Source organism: Phyllostomus discolor, chromosome 6 (genome assembly GCF_004126475.2).
Source record: "Phyllostomus discolor isolate MPI-MPIP mPhyDis1 chromosome 6, mPhyDis1.pri.v3, whole genome shotgun sequence".
In the NCBI taxonomy this organism is placed as follows: Eukaryota; Metazoa; Chordata; class Mammalia; order Chiroptera; family Phyllostomidae; genus Phyllostomus; species Phyllostomus discolor.
Genome location: NC_040908.2, coordinates 7,676,686 through 7,695,887, shown reverse-complemented (window position 1 = coordinate 7,695,887; position 19,202 = coordinate 7,676,686). Strand labels below are relative to the sequence as shown.

Here is a 19,202-nt window from a genome sequence, read left to right as displayed (position 1 = left end):
CACATTTTTTCCCTGACAATCTTATTACAAACTGTAACACACGCAGCCTAATTTTCAAGTCACCCAGATAGATTTCTTATACTAGACATCTCGAGTTTTACATCTTGTTCTTTCATTTCCTCTTTGAAAAAGTAGTATTTAAGGAAGTTCATTGACTACTCTCTTTGCAAGTGCATCACATATACGTAAGAAAATTAGCTAGTCACTTATTTCTGAGAATGGGGATGCTATGTTATCCTGTTATGTCGCATCCTGCTTATTTAAATAACTGATGTCAAAGCTGTTCATTATGATTCTCTGTAGGTTTATTATGCTGGATAACATGCTATAATATGCTCCATTCCTTTCATTTATTCTTCAAATTGAATTTCAGTTAAGCTATAAGACAGAGTCCTTTATTAATGTGTTCTATTAATCAACTAGTTTTTGTTATTAGGAGTTGAGAATACAGAGATGTACAAGACACAGTCTCTGACCCTGTAGGTAGCTGGACAGGAAAACTGTCATGATGCCAAGTAAGCTGTGGTACGGGGACATACTAGCAGATATGTAGTGACAGGTCCACTTGCTTTCTAGAATCTTGGCACTGGAATGAAATCCAAGAGGTCCATAGTTCTTTCCCTCATTTTACAGAGGAATAAACTAAGTCTGAGCCTACCTATTCTAACCCTAACCTACCTTTCATCCCTATCTCCTCTACTTAGCCACATGAAACTTCTTTCTCTTTGTGGAACATGGTGCCATATTTTATTCATTTCTATATCTCCAGAAAAAAAAGTAGGAGGTGAAACTCAAAAAATGGCGCCCTGTTCCCCTTTCCCTTCCCGGAGCCCCTAAAGCTCTTGCTGACCCATAATCTCATAGCTCTTGTGTTGTGTCTGCACTTGTCTGCTTGGAAGGTTGTATCCCCCCAGATGACACAGGACTTCCATGGGTGTCCCACCTGCAGTCCCTGCAGAGTTCAGTCTGGTGTAGCATACACAACGCACAGACAATAAAAGTTTAATAAACAACTCAGTCTACTCTAGCTTGAAGTCATTTGCTTGAGGACACACTGTGCACTCTTACAGTTTCATTCACTGAGTCACTGTGAACATCTACAAGGGAAGTGAAAAAACCTCTCATTCCTGGTACTGTCATTATGTTACTTTAAGAAGAATACAAGACCAGGTCATCAGAATTTCTGTGGTCATCTAACCCCTCCTGGCAAGAAAGCATCTGTTTGCCTCATGTACACATTAGAACTTTGGGCTTCCTCAGCATTGGATGACTGTCATTGGGCCCCTCACATCTCCAACCTCACTTTCCCCGTTACCTCTTCAGTCAACCAACATTTCAGCCAACACAGCTGTTCGCTGTCCCCCACACCATCCCTCTGTGTCCCTGTTCTTGTGTCCTTGCTTAACTTGTCCCTTCTCTTAGGAATGTCACCCTTGCAGCTGCAGCTCCTACCTATACTTCAAGGTATCTTGAAATTTTCAGTGAAGCTATCTATATAGGAATCCTCTAGACTAGAATATCTTTACTGGTCTTGGGACAAATATTACTTTCTCTACCATCTCTTAGCTATCTATGTAGATTCTTATATTAAGTTGCAAGTGCTTTACACAATCGAGGCAGTCTGACTCAAATTCCACATTCCCCATAGTTCCTGGCTGCAGACTTGTTATATATACCTCCTGGTGTTTGTTGACAGTGGATGACTGCTAGTAGCTTCTCTGTATTGCTATCTACAAAGGGATTCTTCTATGACAGAGCCAATGAAGCCCTTGGACATTTTGTAGATGCATTTAGACTATTTTACAGCTATCTCTCCTGTTTCTTCCCAGTTATGATAGGACTGCACTTCATCTGGGAGGGGAGAAGCTGACATAACACAGGAATGATTCACAACTTCAGGGCAATCACAAGAATGGGGTGCTAAGCTCTGTAAAAGGTGAACGATTTACGTGATCTGAAGAGAAACCAGAGTACAAGCTCTGTAACAATCCTCAGAGAGAAACAAAAATCCAAGAATATCTCATGTGGAGACATGGGAACAATAATCAATACAATGGAAATCTTTCTTCTGGTAGGTGCTTGATAAGTCACAGGATGGGAGAAAAGAAATGATTCCTGCCAAGTTGGGTCAATGGTACCAGATCCAAGTCCTTATCGCCCATTCAAAGGGTTATAAAAATCCAATAACGTAAAACAGCTTTACAATGTGAGATCCAGATATGATTTTGTATCTTTAAGTCCAATCTTGTCATAGACATGGACTATTTCTTCTTCTTTGCTCTATTTCCAATTTAAAAAGGATTGTCTTTTAATAATTAGCTGCAGATAATAGCTAAGAGGGGTGTTAGTCTTCCTGCCTTAAAACCTCCGTAATCAGGATGGAGTTGAGACCCATCTTTTTGGATGTTAAGTGAAGCAATTAAGAAATTGTTCCATCTTGGACTGCCCCTCCCTTTCCCAAGGGCTTCAGTGTCTTCCTCTTTAAATTCAGGGTGAGATGAGCTGGGGGGAATAGAGGGTTGACTGAAAGACTTCTGGAGGGCTCTTTCCAACCTCATCCTGAGAATAGACAAGTCAAGATATCCTCTAAGGGCATTCTTTTGGATACCCTGGCTGCAAAAGCCATTGCTATCTCTCTAACTGACACCTGCGGTATCACTGGGAAGCAAAATCCCAAGGTGTGGAAGCCATCCAAAAGAATTTCACACCCTTGGAGACAGGAGAAGGTTATCACTTAAACCCCTCTGGGATAAAGGTTCTCACTAATGCAAGACTCACTGGTAGCTAGCTATTCCCTGAGACAATCTCCCCATAATAAAGTGCTCTTGGAGCCTCACATGGGACCTTGTGTTCCCAGAACTGGACTTTTATTGTCATCTCTTTCTTGAGATGTCAGACCCAAGCTCTTGTTTTCTACATTAATTCAAGTTGAAGTGCAGCCTCAATCATGTTGGGAAACATCCCAAATGGAAATGAATTCCCAGGTTTTCACCAAAAATTTTAGCATCCTCACCAGCCCAATCTGGATGACATTTAGTATCTTATATAGTTTCTATTTCCCAAAAGAATTAACATGATTCTGTATATAGTTCTGCCAAACAATTTTTAATAAAGCCTACTCTTAATTACCTCTTACAAATGAGCAGAATCTGAATCCTTGAAAACCGATCATCCAAAAGTCACTTTTGAGCCAAGACTTTTATTTTCAAATTTGATTTGAATCTGATGTTGCAAAGTTGTAATAGCTATCTCTGTCACATTTTCTTTTGCTAAAATATCTGATGGGGGAGCCAGCTCTTAATGCTATTGGATCCCAGGGCAGACCGCCACAAAATATTCCACAATGGCATATAGACTATTTTGAATTAAATCGCTTGAGAAGCAGCAGGAGGAGCTCTCTGGCACTCCTCTGCCTCCATAAATGCATAAACACAGGAAATAAATCTCCACCTGAGAAGTGCCCTCCCTGTTATAAAAGGGTTAAGGTGCAGAGCAGCGGGACTAAGGATCAGGCAACCTTATGGCCAGAGATAGAGAACCCAGGGCTGAGAAGCTTATCCAAACAAACCCTTGTCAATTTTACTAATGACTGCCCTGAATTTACATTCTACTTAAATTCCGCACTAACTACGTACCCCACCACCTATTCTCTTTTGTCAAAGTCACAACTAATTTATTGTTTCTTTATGCAGTGAATATATAAATGGCATGCTCCCCTCCTCTCTCAGGGAATTATTCTTCTAATTCTCCCACGTACATATAATGTTTTGGGATTTTTGCCTGTTATTTTGCCCTGTGCAAATTTTATTAGTAGTCTAGCTGCAAGGATGCAAGAAGGAGAGAAGGGGGGATTCCCTCTCTCCAACAGTGCCACAGCCCGAAGAGACTAGGCTGTCGGCATCTGGAAGGCTTCCCATGCCCAGATGCCTTAATCTAGACACTGATCAGTATTACTTGGGTAAGACAATTCCCTGTTTACGAAGTACTTCTGCTGGTTTTCACATGAACTAAGCATGATTCAGAGTATTCTCTTCATTTGATAGATGAGAAAATTGAGGTCTGGATTACTCTGTTGATTTATGTAACAAACCTTTACGTATAAGACTTTCCCAAGTTCACATGGCTAATATATGGTAGAGATGGGTATACATCAGCCCTCTGATTACACCACACAGTATTTACGTGTATTCAGACAAAACACTGACAGAAGTGTAGGCTTAGGGGGATGGAGAAGGGCTCTAACTAGTAGGGATGTGAGGAAGGCTTTCAGAGTCCTGTGGTAAAACCATAAATGCTCTTGTGAAAGGGGTGGGGGAGTAAAGTGCTAAGAACACAAAGGAGGAAGAGACTCTTCTGGCTTTGAGAATGGGGAGAGCAAGGAAGGCTCTTCTAGGCTTTGAGAAGTGAAAGGCATTATACAAAAATACGATGATATTCTAGCTCCACCAAGCTCTGAGCTTACTGATGACATTACCCAGGACAGCATCTGTCTTCTAGGGAGCACAGAGGAAATGAGTCTTAAGTGAATTAGTAAATAAACCCACTTTTCTATGGATAAGCTGGAAGCACGGAATGACCAAACTACAGAAGCTCTTCAGGAAATGGTCACTTGGATGGACATAGAATGACCTGGCAGGAATTCTTTCGTTACATGCAAATACATTTTACCAATATCCAAACAGTTCAGATTGTTCTCTAGACCCGCCATCCCACCTGCCTCAGGCATACCTCCAAGTTGTCTAATGCCTAACACTCTTAAGAAGTTTTGGTGCGATGGGGTTTGCTTGGTGGAAAAGCAAAGCTGAAGCTTAGAAGAAAAGAGCCTTTGGGTTTTTAGTTACCTTTGAGAATTTTTCTGTATTCGTTTGCAAAATGATTAGCAGTAGGGATTGAGCAAGTGACTGTGTGTGAGGTACAGGACACTGAGTGGTTGGTGGGACTGAATAAAGGCCTTGGATGTCACACTTCATCCTGTGTGGCGGCAGAGGGCTGGGGGACATCTTTGTGCTGGGGAGGACATAGAGCTCAGTGCCGAAGGACCTATGATGGGAATGAGGCTAGCATAGCTTCGTGCTGGCTCCTGCCATGGTGGCTGCCCCACATTGGGACACATAGTGGACATGAACATAGCCTTACATCCTCCTCTGTAGACCATCAGCTTTGGCATATAAAATAAAACCTATTTTTCCTCTTGTCTATCTGGGACTAAATGAGTAGATCATCACTCATGATGGAAAAACATCTTCTCACAGATTGCAAAATCACTTTCACTTTCCTTTGGGACCGTAACCATTGAGGTAACCGGTCTGGGCTTATTATTTCCACATTAAGGATGAGGACCCAGAGGTTCAGAGAGGCAGAGATCTGGCAAAGGTAGCACAGCTAGGACTGAATCTCAGTTCTGCCAGATTCCAAACCCCTTAATCATTTTTTAACTACCCTGATTGCTTCTCCAACTCAACCTGAACCCACCCAAGTGGGCCCTGATGCAAAAAGTTCTGGGAGACAAACTCCAAAGAAATACCAGAATCTATTCGGGGCTTCTCAGGACTCCACCAGCTTTGTTACACAATGTTTTCAGCTTTGATATCACAGGGACTAAACAAAATAGAACTGGCATCCCTACCCGAGGAACAGGCCCTTGGATAGCGACAATTCCTCCTTCACCCAGTTGGTTGCTCTTCCCCAGGGGTAGGTTTCCTTTTTGAAACTGTGGCTGCTTCTCTGAAAATACAGTTAACATCACAAACCCACCATCTTAATTTGTGATCTTGACTTGGCGATCGCTATGATTTGTGGAAACAGGAAATGCTCGTGGGGGAAAGTAACCAGTACCTGGGTCTGTGTGATAAAGTGCAAAAGCTCCCTTGCCGACCTCTCACAACAGTGCTGTGGTGGTGGGACAAGGAAACATCTCCTACAGTGTCTGTGACCAGACACAGATGTTCCTGCGCGTGCCATGGTGTCTGTACGTCAGGTACAGGAGGCTCATAGGGGAAGCTTGTAACAGAGAAGCGACGGGTACTGTATTAGTTTGCGGGGGCCTCCATACCAGAGTACCACAGACTGGGTGACTTAAACAATAAAAATGTACTTCCTCACCCTTCAGGAGGGTAGAAGCCCAAGATCAAGGTGTTGGTAAGGTCAGTTTGTTCTGAGGCCTCTCTCCTTGGCTCGTAGGTGGCCCCCTTTTCCCTGTGTCCTCATATCTCCTTATGACATCAGTCATAATGGATTAGTGCCCACTCTAATGACCTCATTTTCACTTGAAATTACCTCTTTAATGACCCTACCTCCAAATAGTCATATTCGGAGGTAATGGAGGTTAAAACTTCCACAGATGAACTTGTGGGGGAGGGCACGTTTTAGTCCATCACAGGTACCAAGCTTGAAAAAGGTAAAAATATCTCCACAGAGATATTTTATCTTCTTAAAAGCTAGAAGTCCTCCATCTCTGCCTTAATTAACTTTTTATTTTATTATACCATTTTTTAAACTAACCTCTCCTTTCCACTCTTGCCCCACTGTAAGCAAGTGTGTCATTCTGTCCTGTATGGGGGTTAACTGTGTCGCTCTGAGTAGCCCGTGAGAGCCTCAGGGCTGGCAGGGCTGGCCTTAGGTTACTTCTCTGTGTCTCCACCACAAGGCTTCCTGGGGAGGAGACACACAGCCAGCCTTTAATATAATTCACTCAACAAACACTGATGCCTACTCTGCAGCAGGCTCTGTGCAAGCCCCTGGACCTTACGTTAATCGAAATGAAGTAAATGTGGTCAATATGACTAAAAAATGAAACCCGTAGCAGACTAGGAAGGACCGTGCCCAGATCTGTGCCACTCAAAGCTGCCCCTAGCAGCGGTACGGTGGATGGGAGGGAGGGCTCAAGGAGGACCTGCCACGGAGTCCAGGCAACAGACAGGGATGTGCGCTTTGGTGCAAGCCTGCATACCAGTGTTTATTGCCCATTCTCCTTCCTACCTTCAGTCTTTTTGTGACACTGGGCAAACTGCCTCACCTTTCTAAACCCCAGTTTTAAACATTTTAAAACACAGACTCAATGAAAGGGTTCCTTCATATTTTGGTTACAAAGGCTTCTAAAGTTGAGGGTTTGTGCCTCCTGGCCTTGCAGAAGGGCCTCTCCCATCATCCCACTCCTCCTCACCCCCCACCAGAATTTGTTCTACAGCAGTGAAGTGACCTCCTGGAGCCTGAAACGGGTCAGGTCACTGACAGTAGATGCGCCAGGCTGACCACACAGACAGGAGGAGAGCAGAGGCCACCAGCAGTTTTGCTCACTCAGCTGTATTCCAGGATGTCCCAACATCCACACTGCGCTAGAAGGAACCACCGAAAAGTGCCTGTTCTCCAGGAGAAGGGTTGCATCTTGCTGAACATTTGCACTTTTCAGCAGCATTAAAGGAAGTTTCTTTTCTTGTCAGCCCTTCTCCTGGTCCTCATTATATAATTCACATTTTTCCTTGCTTTTCCTTTCTAGCCTATCAGACTTGTCTTCCTTCTTTTCTGTGCCTGTGGCATATTCCCTATGTGACTCCTCTTTGTATTATGTCCTTGGACAGCTCTGCAAGGAGAGGGATACTTTTCCTACTTTCTCACTATCTGCCACAAGAGCACAGGCTGAGTTTGAATATGGCCATTAAGAGGCTGCCAAGAGTCTAAACCCCATCCAGAAAGTGATGTATTCCCTTCCTGGAACAAAACAATCCACTCTGGGGCAGAGTTGGGGAGGTGTGGGTGGGAGATAACGTCAGTACATATACGTCAGTTGCACCCCAAAACTCTGATCTGTGTTTAATGTTTACATCCTCCCCTCTCCCCTTCTTGAGGCTGGTGCTTTTTCAGTGCTGAGTATTTCCAGTATATAAATGAAATACCTCATTTCCTGCATTTCAACCATGTCTTCAAAGGCAAAACTCCTCTCATTTTAAACAAATAGTGATGAACGTGGCACACAGAGCTCTCTTAAACACAGAGTGACAGCTTGTATGACCTTTAGTGATATGAAAGTGGCTTTGACAAATCTCATTTGTCTGTACTTTCCTTGGGGTGAGCGTGAGGACAGTTCTGAGGCCCAGGCTAACTCTTGGGTAATAAAACAGTAGAAGATGAGGCTCTGAAAACGCATATATAATAATCTAGGAACATGCATAGCGTCACACTTCTCTCCAAAAGCAATTTATTTCAATTGAATACTAAATGCATTTCTCAGCATTTCTATATAAAAGATCTTCACATGCTAATCATGAATTACTTAGATCTTCTTAGAAATGTCACAGTAATCTTGTTACATGCATGCCTGCTGGTATATATGTACCTTTTTACACACACTTATAGAGATAGATTTTATAAACCCAGTGCCCTCAGGTGCTTAGCTTCTGAGTAATGACACTCATGCAAGGTTAATGAGCTTTTAATAATGGCATAAACACCTGCAGACTCACCACCCAAAACAATGGGTATAACTGACATAATTTATATCTAACTATGTGGCTGTATCCACATCCTTTGCCTTTTCCCCACTGGCTATAACTATCAGTCTGAATCCTGTGTGCATCACTCTCTTCCTTTCCTTTTTATATGATTTTATGGCACTTATTTGTAGCCTTTAACAATATTTTTAGGTTGTCTGTGTTTAATTTAGAATATTTTGAGACTTATTTTTTGCACTTAATGTTTTAGTATCGCTACAGTTCAACTCTTTTGACTGCTTGTGTGAATATACCACAGTTTATTTTCCACTCTCCCTTTGATGGGCATTTGGGTTGTTTCCCAGCCTTGCTATTGTGAACAGCTCAGCTATGAGCATTATTATACATGTCCTTTCTTGTGCATGTGCAAGGATAGAATTCTGGAGCACAGGCTACGTGAAATGCTCAACTTCAGGAGACAAGGACAATGTTTCGTGTTTTATGCAATCATCCCCCACACATATATGCACGTGAATGTTTCAGATTGCTCAAATGGACGGTTGCTAGACTTAAGTGATAAAATCAGTATTTTCTATTTGGCATTTCAGCCAGAAAAAGTCAAAAGAAAAAACACACATTTCTTCCACAAGCCTAACATTATATAAGTAGACACAAATGGAATGTCTTGAATCATGCCTGGAAAACTCAGACAAACCCAAACAATGCCATTGCAGTAGAAATTATACCTTTCCTGGGACAGTTTCATCTAATGTCCAGGGAAAGATTAGCTTCTAAATAGTACGAAATGCTGAGTTAAGAGTCCATGGGTAGACACTAATGCCTGGATGTACACCATACCTTCTCTAACCTCTTCTAAATGTGGAAATTTGTGTTTTTCTTATCTGAAAGTAGAAAGACGTTTCTTGGTCAAAAATCCACATATTTTCTTTTTAATTGAGACAGATACAGATACTTTTTCAAGCCAAACAATAGTGTAATTAGCAGCTTGTCAATAATCAGCAGCAAACACAATTATCTGAAATTTCACTGTTCTTTTCCCAGCCTGTCATCCTCTAAACTCTAGTCAGTGTTTTGATTGAACAATTACTCTTCTTGTTCAGAAACTGCTTATCTCTGGAACAAAGCACACACCTTTGCATTTTTAAACTGTCGATTTTTCTTTTTTCAGTTATTATTTTTTATTAAATTTACCGGGGTTAATAAAGGTATACAGGTTTCAGGTGTACAAATCTATCATACATCATCTGCATATTATATTGTGTGTGTTCACCACCCCAAGTCAAGTCTCTTTCCATCACCATTTTCCCCTCTTTGACCTTCTTCTACCTGCCCCACCCCCTTTCCTTCTGGTAACATCATATGTTGTCTGTGTCTATGACTGTTTTGTTCTTTGTTTAATCCTTTCACCTCTTTCACCCATTCCCCCAACCCCCTGCCCTCTGACAGCTGTCAGTCTGTTCTCTATATCTAGGAGTAAGTTTCTATTTTGCTTTTTGGGTGAAACAAACTGGCTAGTTTGAGTTATAATTCCACACAAAGCTGCATTTCATGAGAACAATGTTTTTTGGACTGGAGGGGAACAGAGGCGAACAACTTACCTTCACATAGAGCTGCTGGAATTCCTCGAGGTTCAGCCTCCCGCTCGGACAGTCCTTAAGGAACCCTTTGTACCACTGCTTGAGCTCGTGCTCGTTAAACTCCGTGCTCTTCACCAGGTCCTCCATCACTTCAGGGGCCAGCTTGCTATTCTGTTTCCCCATTCTGCCTGGAGAGAAGCAAATTAACGCAATCAGTGCCGGGGCTGGGATTCTTTCCGACTTGGGTCGGAGCCAAGCTACAGTGCCGGGCAGTTCTTTGATGGGAACACACTTCTGGGTGTCTGATCAAAGCCTCCTCAAGTCCACTTCCTTCCATTTGGTATTCTACAAAAGAGACAAACACAAGACACTCTTCTCACACTTCAAAGAGCTGGAGAGCTCATCCTCCTCCGTCACGTGCCATCTTTCACAAGGCACTGACGACCAAACGGGAGGGCAACTGTCCCTTTGTGTGCTACTAATGTAAAGTGTATGGAGACTGTTTATATTTTCCTTCTACAAGTTAAGTGTATTGGCATTTGCTGCCCAGGTACTTAATTCTACATTTAGTTGGTGGGGATATTGGGATTACTGACAAGAACAATATAAAGGCTTTAGAGCCAAATGATCAAAAAGTGGCTTGGAAAATTTGATCAGCAATGGTAGGGGGGTCTTAGTTTTTTTTCTTCTTTCAAATGGAAACAGCTCATTTTTATTAGTCATATCAAGTCTCTATTTCTCTTCATCTTCAGAGACTTCCTACGACATTGTTTTCAGTGATGACCAATTCTTGGTGGCTTTTTACAAAATTAGTTGGTGAATTTCAGTGGATATAATCCCATTCTTTTATTATTACTGCTAGTAAGTAAAAACAATAGTGCATGAAATAACATTACCTACATCAATTAGGCACCAGGTTGTGTGACCATTACCATGGTAGAGTGTAGATGAACAAAGTATAGGTTTGAAGTCATTCCTGATTTTTACTCCTGATTTGGCCATTTACTATGTCTGTTACTTATGGCAATATTAACTGCCTTATCTTCAATTTCTTCCTGAGTAAAGCATATATAATAACAAAACTCTTCCAGATTCACTGTGATGGCTAATTAAGAAGTAGGTAGGTAAACAAAGATTAAACAAAACTTCAAAATTAAAATAGTTGTATTAACACAGGACAATTAAAGATAAATTTTTTAAATTCCACTTTAGCATTGTTTCATAATTTAAAAAAAGAATGAAAACAAAACAAATTAATCACAGATTTATTTAAAAAGTCAAAGTAAACTTGAATATCTAAGGGACCACCAGGATAAGGAAAATACTACAATATCTTTAAAGTCCAGTTAGAGAAAACTGAACTAGGTTTTGAAGAATTTACCCAAGTGGCCCTAGCGCTTCATTCCATGTGCTTGAGACAAATTCTCTCTAAGGCTCTAGGCAGGCCTATACTTGCAATAGCCCAGAAAAGGTAATCTCATCCCATACTTTTTTTTTTTACCTTCTTCTCAAACAGATCCCACACCCATTGTCAATAACCTGCCCTAACATTAAACAATTATTTCATTGAAATGTAACCAAGCCACTGCTTCCAGAGAAGGCCTCACCCTTGGCACCATCCCAACAACACACAGCCCTGGGAGAAGATCCCAGGAAGATGGCCATTTGTGTTCTAGGCTCTTCTGCTTGAGAAATGACCTGAGGATCAGCAACTATGCCCTTTTCTCATGGAGCTTCTCTACTTATTTTTGCTCTTAACTTCAAGTTCCAAGTCTCTTATTAGCAACTGTCTCTTAATTATACGTTACTATGGGGTTCTACAGCTGGATATAGAAATCAAGTAGGTACTCAGATGTCATGCTTAATTAATCTGAGTAAGAAAACTGTGATTCATGATTATCCTGATAATCAAAAGATATAAGAGTAGTACCAAAACGTTCAGTAATTCACTTTGTTCTTTTCAGTAGAGAATGACAAATTTTCACGATTGAACTAGAGTAACAGCTACTGAACACTGAGTGTTGGCTGTGGGGTAGGCAAGGTGTTACGCACTGCACCAACTTGCCTAGGGCCCTGTGACAACTCAGAAACAGGGATTGGGACAGCTCTCTCAAGAGCATACGCATAACACATGGCAGAACTAAAATTTAAGCCTAGATCTACAAGATGCCTATGCACAATCACAGACAGAAAGGGAAAGCATGTTAGGAGAAGGAACAGGAGTGACCACAGGAAGGTGTGAGAGGCTGAATTAGTGTCTCTTGGCAATGAAAAAAAATGACGAAAGATTAGTCACTTTGCCAGGACCTTGTTTGGAAAATGCAGTTAGATTTACCAAAACCGCAAGCTCAGAAGTGAGTTTGTATTAATAATGGAAAAATGGATTAGGGGTTATTTAAAACCACCTCCTCCAAATGCCTCTAGAAGGTCAAAGTGTCAGCTTCTCCCTTAGGCAGGAAAACTTGAATTCTCCATGGATCATTTATGATTCTTTAAACTGTTCCAGCTGCCTGGGGAGAGGCTGGTCTCTTGCACACAGAGGGAACACTGTCAGGACCATGAATCACAGTTCTGAAGACTCAAATGCATAACTTCATGCTTCTTTGTTATACCTCATGCTCAGCACCATCACTCAGGTATGTGTGGCAATGGGTGAGTCATGCAGAAAATCAAGTTCTGAAGTGGCTTGAAGTGGTACTGACAACGCCCTCATCAGGACTTGCCTGGATTAATGATCAGCCTCCTCACTAGGCTCTCTGACTCCAACCCACCTTTTTCTCCTTGAATGAATTTCTGAAATATAAACGTCACCATCTAATCGTCTCCCTAAAACCTTCAGCAGTTCTCCATTGTCTACACAATTTAACCCCACCTCCCTACCACTGCAGGTTCTGCCTACTTACCTGTCGTTTCGCTTCCTATGCCAGCCAGGCAATCACCAGCTATTACCGGTCTCTGGGCTTACATGCTTCCACAGGTCCACGCCTTGCACACGCTGTTCTCTTTTCTTAGAATGACATGCCCTTTGCCTGCTCAGCAAAGTGTTTAAGTGGCTTCAGCTCACACTCCACCTCCTCTTTGAAACCTCCATAGACTTTCCAAGGTCAATTCAGGCATCTTTTCTCCTAGGCATCCCCCTGACCTGGCAAGAGCTTCCAGGAGCATTCTTTATTTCTCGACTAGATTGTTAGTTTGTTGACAGAGAGGACTGTCTATTTATATTTGCATCCTTGGTACCTCATTCTACATGCTCCACTAATATTTTTTGAGGAATGCATGAATGAGGGGGACTGAGCCATTCCAAAGGTGCTCAAGGACCTTGTCATTGATCTTCATCAAGTTATGGTATTTGGTGTGGTTTTTCCAGTCTCGTAATAATCTATATAGATTATTATGAGAATCAGATTATATATAGATTATATAGAGGAGAATCAATGAAACCCCAAGTATAAATATAAAATGCAAGCAGCACATGGTAGGAGTGTTTCATTTAACTGTAGAGAAACTAGTCTGCCCTCCTGGAGGTTGTTTCCTTGTCTGTCTTCATAAGATTTTGAACACCTTGAAGGCAGGGCCCCTGTCCTTTATCTCAGTGCCCTCAGTTTTTGGCATACAGGTAGTGCTTGGTACTGTTTGGTAAATGAACAAAACAGCATCCATGGCCTAATGCTCCCTACCTGTACTCCATTTATTCTGGAGTTAAACAGTATTCTTTCACTTGGAGCCAAGCATACAGAAAGAGTAAAAATGAAAGTAAAGCTCACGACATTCCCAGCGAAAATATTTCATGACATAATATGAGGAAGATTTATCCCAGCTCTGTTTCTATTGATACTGTGATCTTGGCTATGATTCTTTCCTTCCCTCTTGCTCAGCTTCCCTCTTTGGTAAGTGAGTGAGTTGGACCAGATGATCTCTAAGACCCTTCTAACCACTCCCTCCAACCCCCACCCTGCTGCATTCACTGATTTGCAACATGTTTTGTGAATAAGACAATTTGAGCCACAAAATTCAAATTGCCTGTCTCAAAAACTCCACACATGTGGATTTTTTGCCTGAGAACCTGTCAGTGCTTGAGTGTTTGCTACCTTAGAAGGTAGGGGACAGTTTTTCTTTGTTTTGCTTTTTTTTTTTTTTGAGTGCACTATCTTTAAGCTTGAGTTCCAGCTACAAGGTAAAAACCAGCCCATCTGCAAACCAAGTAATTTCTCACTGTTTGAATTACAATAAGGAGACACTCAGTGTCAGGCAAAAAATGGGACTGGTGGAGGGGTCCTGGTGGGCAGGAGAACCCCACCAGTGATGGGTCCTCAAATGAAAGCCCAGACCCCCTTAAATGCAGTAAAGAGTAAATTTGTATATACCACAGTTTACAAAAGGCCTTTGTGCAACATTTGCCCATATAACAATGCAGTATGAAAGAGATAATCACCGTCCCTTTTTTACTGATGAGGAGTCTGAAGGACAGAGAGGTTAAGTAATTTATCCTAGCTCAACTAGCTGGTCAAAAGCTTAGTATAGAATGAGAGAATTCTCTGGAGCCCCACTGGTTTCTAATACAGACTGCCTGTGGTCTCTTATCTGGATTTTGCAACCACATTCTAAGTGGCTTCGTCCATTTCCTCTCCTGTCTTGATAACAGGATTCCAGAACACAAGACGCAGAGCATGTAAGACTGCCTGTAGGAGAAAGCTGGAAGACTTTCTAGAAGAGGGGAAAGGCCCACTAGGGGAGCTGAGATGCACCCAAGAGCACGTTTCCTCCATAAAACCTTTTGCTCTTAAAAAGGATTCAAATATAATACATGTGTGTGTGTGAGTGTGTGTTGCCCCTGAGTTGTCTCTGACCCACGCTGATATCTAAGTCCAGCTTCCCAGGGCACAGCAGGGCCTGCTGCATGCGATGCGGCACACAGAACGTCAGGTCCAGCTTCTCCCAGGTGATCCGGCTATCAGCCTGGAGAGATTCATGTAAAACTGGGAGCTCAGGTGGAGCGGTCCAGCTACAGGTGCACACACAGCAGGATGAGCATATCAACAGGGAAATGGCCCTGGAAATTGGGCTCAGAACAGAGGAAGAAAGGGCTTCAGGACTCAGGTTGGAGGCCTGTGGAATACATGACAGTGCAAGGTACAGGAGTTTTGATTGGAAGTCGAGCTGGTTCTGGTGTCAGATTACCTGGGCCCAGCCTTTAACAGGTCAGGTGCTCTCTAAGCCCTGGGCTCCTCACCTGAACATGGAAATAACTGGAAGAAACTAGCCTTGCTCAGGCTTAGACTCCTGTCCAGTTTGCCCTTTCTTTTCCTTACTACCTGTCTAAATTTTACTCCTTTTTAAAAAAGACTTTATTTATTTATTTTTAGAGAGGGAAGGGAGGGAGACATATATATAGAGAGAGACATCAATGCGCGGTTGCTGGGGGTCATGGCCTGCAACCCAGGCATGTACCCTGACTGGGAATCGAACCTGCGACACTTTGGTCCACAGCCCGCGCTCAATCCACTGAGCTATGCCAGGCAGGGCCTAAATTTTACTTTTTATACAAGGCTTGGTCCTGATGCTGTCTTTTTCTTGACAGCATGATTTTGTATCAATAATGACCCATGGCCTAGTTAACTCTGGGCCAGTTCAGCATACATTTATAGGCATTTTCTATGAGAAAGACCCTGGGTTGGGCATGGTGGGATACGCAGAGAAGACATAGTTCTAATCTTGAAGGGCTCCGAGCTGAATGCAGGAGGTGTTCACACCTCCTGGAATAGGGAGCATGGTGAGGTGAACACTCGGAGTATGGAGCTAAAAATCGCAAGGACCAGAGGGACAAATTTTCACCGAATCTGGCCACTTCACCTGCAAATGGTCCCCATGTGAAAAACTCGTGAACAGTGTTTCCTAAACTTGCTCATGTACAAGAATCACCCTTGGTTGTCTTGTTGAAAATATGGGTTCATGAGAGCCGTTCTATGAGGGAATTCTGTACTTTTAATTAACACCCCAGGTGCGTATGATTCTCAGTCAACTGGGGAAGCACTAACTCCACATGAATGCAAACCAAAGTAGATGGTCTAAGGAGAAAACACCCAAAGCAGCAGACAGGACCCAAGTTCTCTTGGATTCCTCGCTGCCTCCAGGCAGCATCCCTCACATGGTTTCAAGATCCTGTATGGGAGAGTCCAGCGGTAAGCATTTAGAGATCACCTAGCTAAGGATGACCAAAGCCTGAAAAGATGTGCCTCTGGGCTCCTCTGCTTTATGCCCTTTTGTTTTAGGTTGGAGAGTCTGAGGTTGTCCAGATCCCACAGGCAAGGGATGGCAGAGTCAGGATGAGAACCCCCGTCTCCTGAGCTGGCCGGGTGTTCCCACCCTCCCACCCCCTAGGCGAGCTGTCTCCAGGCCAAACACTCAAAGCCTATGAGCCAGGAGGCATGTTTATTTCTGTGCCAAGATGTTCAAACAATCCCCATTACCACCCCTCTTGGATTCTGTAAACAAATGACATTAGGTTGTGCGTTTCCAGAGACTGTTAAAACAACCCTGAAAAACAAGACACGGAGTTGCCCAGCACATTGTGTTGGGGGACCGTATTCTTTTCTAATAAAGGCAAATATCTGACACCCTGGTTCTTTCTGCTCCTCTCTCTCCTTCATCCTCCTGAAGCCAAGTGTTCACAAGCTTCCAGACGCATTTCCCAGGACACAGGGAGCATGTTGGTCACAGGCTGGCCTTTTGTGTTGTCTCTGGGGACCAGAGCAGCTTCAGAGAAGGGGAGAAATCCTTTCTCCTGGTGGTCTCTGGCGACTTTACCTCAAACCCTGAACCTCGTGAGATTATAGCCAAAGTCCTGGCCCACAAGCATGAAACAGGCAGGGGGCACAGGCTGCACTCTCGGAACTCAAGGTGAGGGATCATCTATTTGATCTGTAATAAATGAGGAGAAATATCTTGATGGCAGTAGCAGTGGCTGTGTTAGAGCAAGTGACAAGGGTTTCATTCCAGAAAGTATAGTAAGTACAGGAAACTGAAAGCGGAAGTGAGCCCCAGGGATCAATCATCTGATCCAACTCCCCTGTTTTCTAGAGGAGCCCCAGGGAGGTTAGGGGACTCATGCCAGGGCACACAGGGAATTAGTAACAGAACCCAGCAGTACCCTGGCTCCTGAGCCTGGGCAGTAAGAATCAGAGGCCTGTGATCCTTGGGCATTTAGATGGGCTGGAAGCCCTGGGCCCTGTAGGACTGGGAAGAGCCTATCCATGTCCTTGTGACCAGGGTGCAAAGAGTGGTCTCTTTCCCTCGGGTGTCCCTCTATAGCTCAGGGGCTGAGAGCCTGAAGGGGCCCTGGGGATCTGCTGGATGGGATAGCTCTGACCCCAGGATGGGAGCTGCCAGTGGACCTTAGCCCTTGAACCTGACTAGGAGGTTCCAAACTAAAGTGACCTGGTAACTAGGTGGTCAAGTCCTCAGGAACTCTACCTGCAATGGGTCACGGGCCTGCTCAGCTTTGTGGGGAATCAGAGTCTAGGGCATCTTCTTCCTCCTTTCCCAGGCACGAAGAACATTTCCCAAGGGCCTGGGGACCACAGCTCAGACCATTGCCACACACAGCACCTAGGTGCTAGGCTCTAACTTTGGAAAAGTTTTTGTTCAGACTCAATTTCCCTTTCACCCCATCTTACGGGTTCCCTTCTCTGTCAATCAGAACATAGTATCTTTTATTTTTCACTTAGTTTAATGAAGACAAGAGCATGCTGGAGTCAGATCTGGAGTCCAGTGGCACTGCTGCTACATGCAAGGTATGACTTTTGATGTTACTTAGCCCATTGGAGCCTCAGTTTTCTCATCCGTCAAATAGACATGATGGCACTTGCTTATCAGGTTGTTATAAGAATTAATTAGATAACACACCAAATCCTTCCTATGGTGCTTTCCATGTAGCAGATGTTCAACAAACAGTAGCTATTATTATCCTGATCGCAGGACCCAGCAAAGACAGACAGATTTGGGCAGCTCCAGAAGACAGGTGGACATTTCAGGATTCAGGTCTAGATGTCTAGGAGCCATTCTAACCTCGATACCTATGCCAGGCCTGGAATGCGTCAACAGATGTATGCAAACTGTGAGACGCGGAGAATTTACTCTGGCCCTGTTTATTCCACTTCCTTCAAGTGAAAGTGCTTCATCCGTGACTTGGCAGAGGAAAGGCATCTGGGGACCCCACGGCCCTGACTAAGCATCCACTGTTGAGTGAAGTTTCCATCTAACTCCTCGCTCACCCACTGAACAGAAGTGTGAGCTGATTAATAGCTGGTAACCTTTCCTCTGGGAGTGTTTCAAGCATCCACCCACTTTTCTGCATTTTATTTTTACTTCCCTGTGCGTCTTGCCGGCGACTCTCCAACGTGATTCTGAGAATCGGTTTCTATGAAAGGAATGGGCCGGCTCTGGCAGTGTCAGCACCTCACTTGGTTCTGTGAGGTAACAGAGGAAATGCTTTCATGAATAATCACAGCCTTCTGCCCAACAGATTGCGTTCTAGGTTGTGCTGCCAAGTCACAGTGGGGAAGGACCGTGGCCCTTATCTCAGAGCAGCAGGGAGCCCGGAGAGAGAAGCACAGATCCGGAGCGCCTACGTCACCTACACATCCCCAGGCACGGGGCGAGGGGCAGCCTTGAGCATCAGCGGTGCGTGTCCTCTCCATGCTCTCCCAGTGAGGTCCTGGATATCCTGGGGGGGGGGGGGGGGGGGGGGGGCGGGGCGAGGCGAGTGACCCGGCCAACTGTCTACGATAGTGGCAGAGTCACTTAAGTCTTCCGACTCTCAGGCTCTTTCCACTCTGAGAGCCGTTTGTACTCACCAAGTTCTTAAATCGCTATCTGTATAGTAATCTAAAACAAACACTTAAATTCCTGGGGGCGGGTCTTAAATACAGAGAACTTTGAAATTCTCATGTAAAGGTGGCTTTATAAAAGTAAAATGTTCTATTTCAAAAAAGCATGATACGAAACTTATTTAACAAACTTTTGCTCACTATTATCATATATTATAATACAAAGGTAAATATGGTTCTCAAATCTATCTTTAGTGCGGACCTTTCCTGAATACTAGATAATCTCTTTATCTACCTGCCTGCAATGTCCATGTTTGAGTCCCGTAACCTTATCGGACCCAACAGGTTATCTT

At 43.5% G+C, this 19,202-nt stretch overlaps 1 protein-coding gene across 2 annotated transcripts in view; it reads right to left on the bottom strand.

The window, feature by feature from the left end:
• The window catches only part of VSNL1 (visinin like 1), an 82,348-nt gene that overhangs the window by 41,356 nt on the left and 21,790 nt on the right, over positions 1-19,202 (bottom strand). The window contains exons 1-2 of one of the 2 annotated variants that reach the window (XM_036027673.1): positions 12,928-13,044; positions 10,046-10,212 (exon numbers count right to left, since the gene is read on the bottom strand). In XM_036027673.1, the coding sequence (XP_035883566.1) occupies positions 10,046-10,207 (162 nt within the window). In that variant the 5' untranslated portion in view covers positions 10,208-10,212; positions 12,928-13,044. Of the gene's footprint in view, positions 1-10,045; positions 10,213-12,927; positions 13,045-19,202 lie in introns of those variants that run through there. The other variant, XM_028517032.2, reaches the window with a different exon arrangement.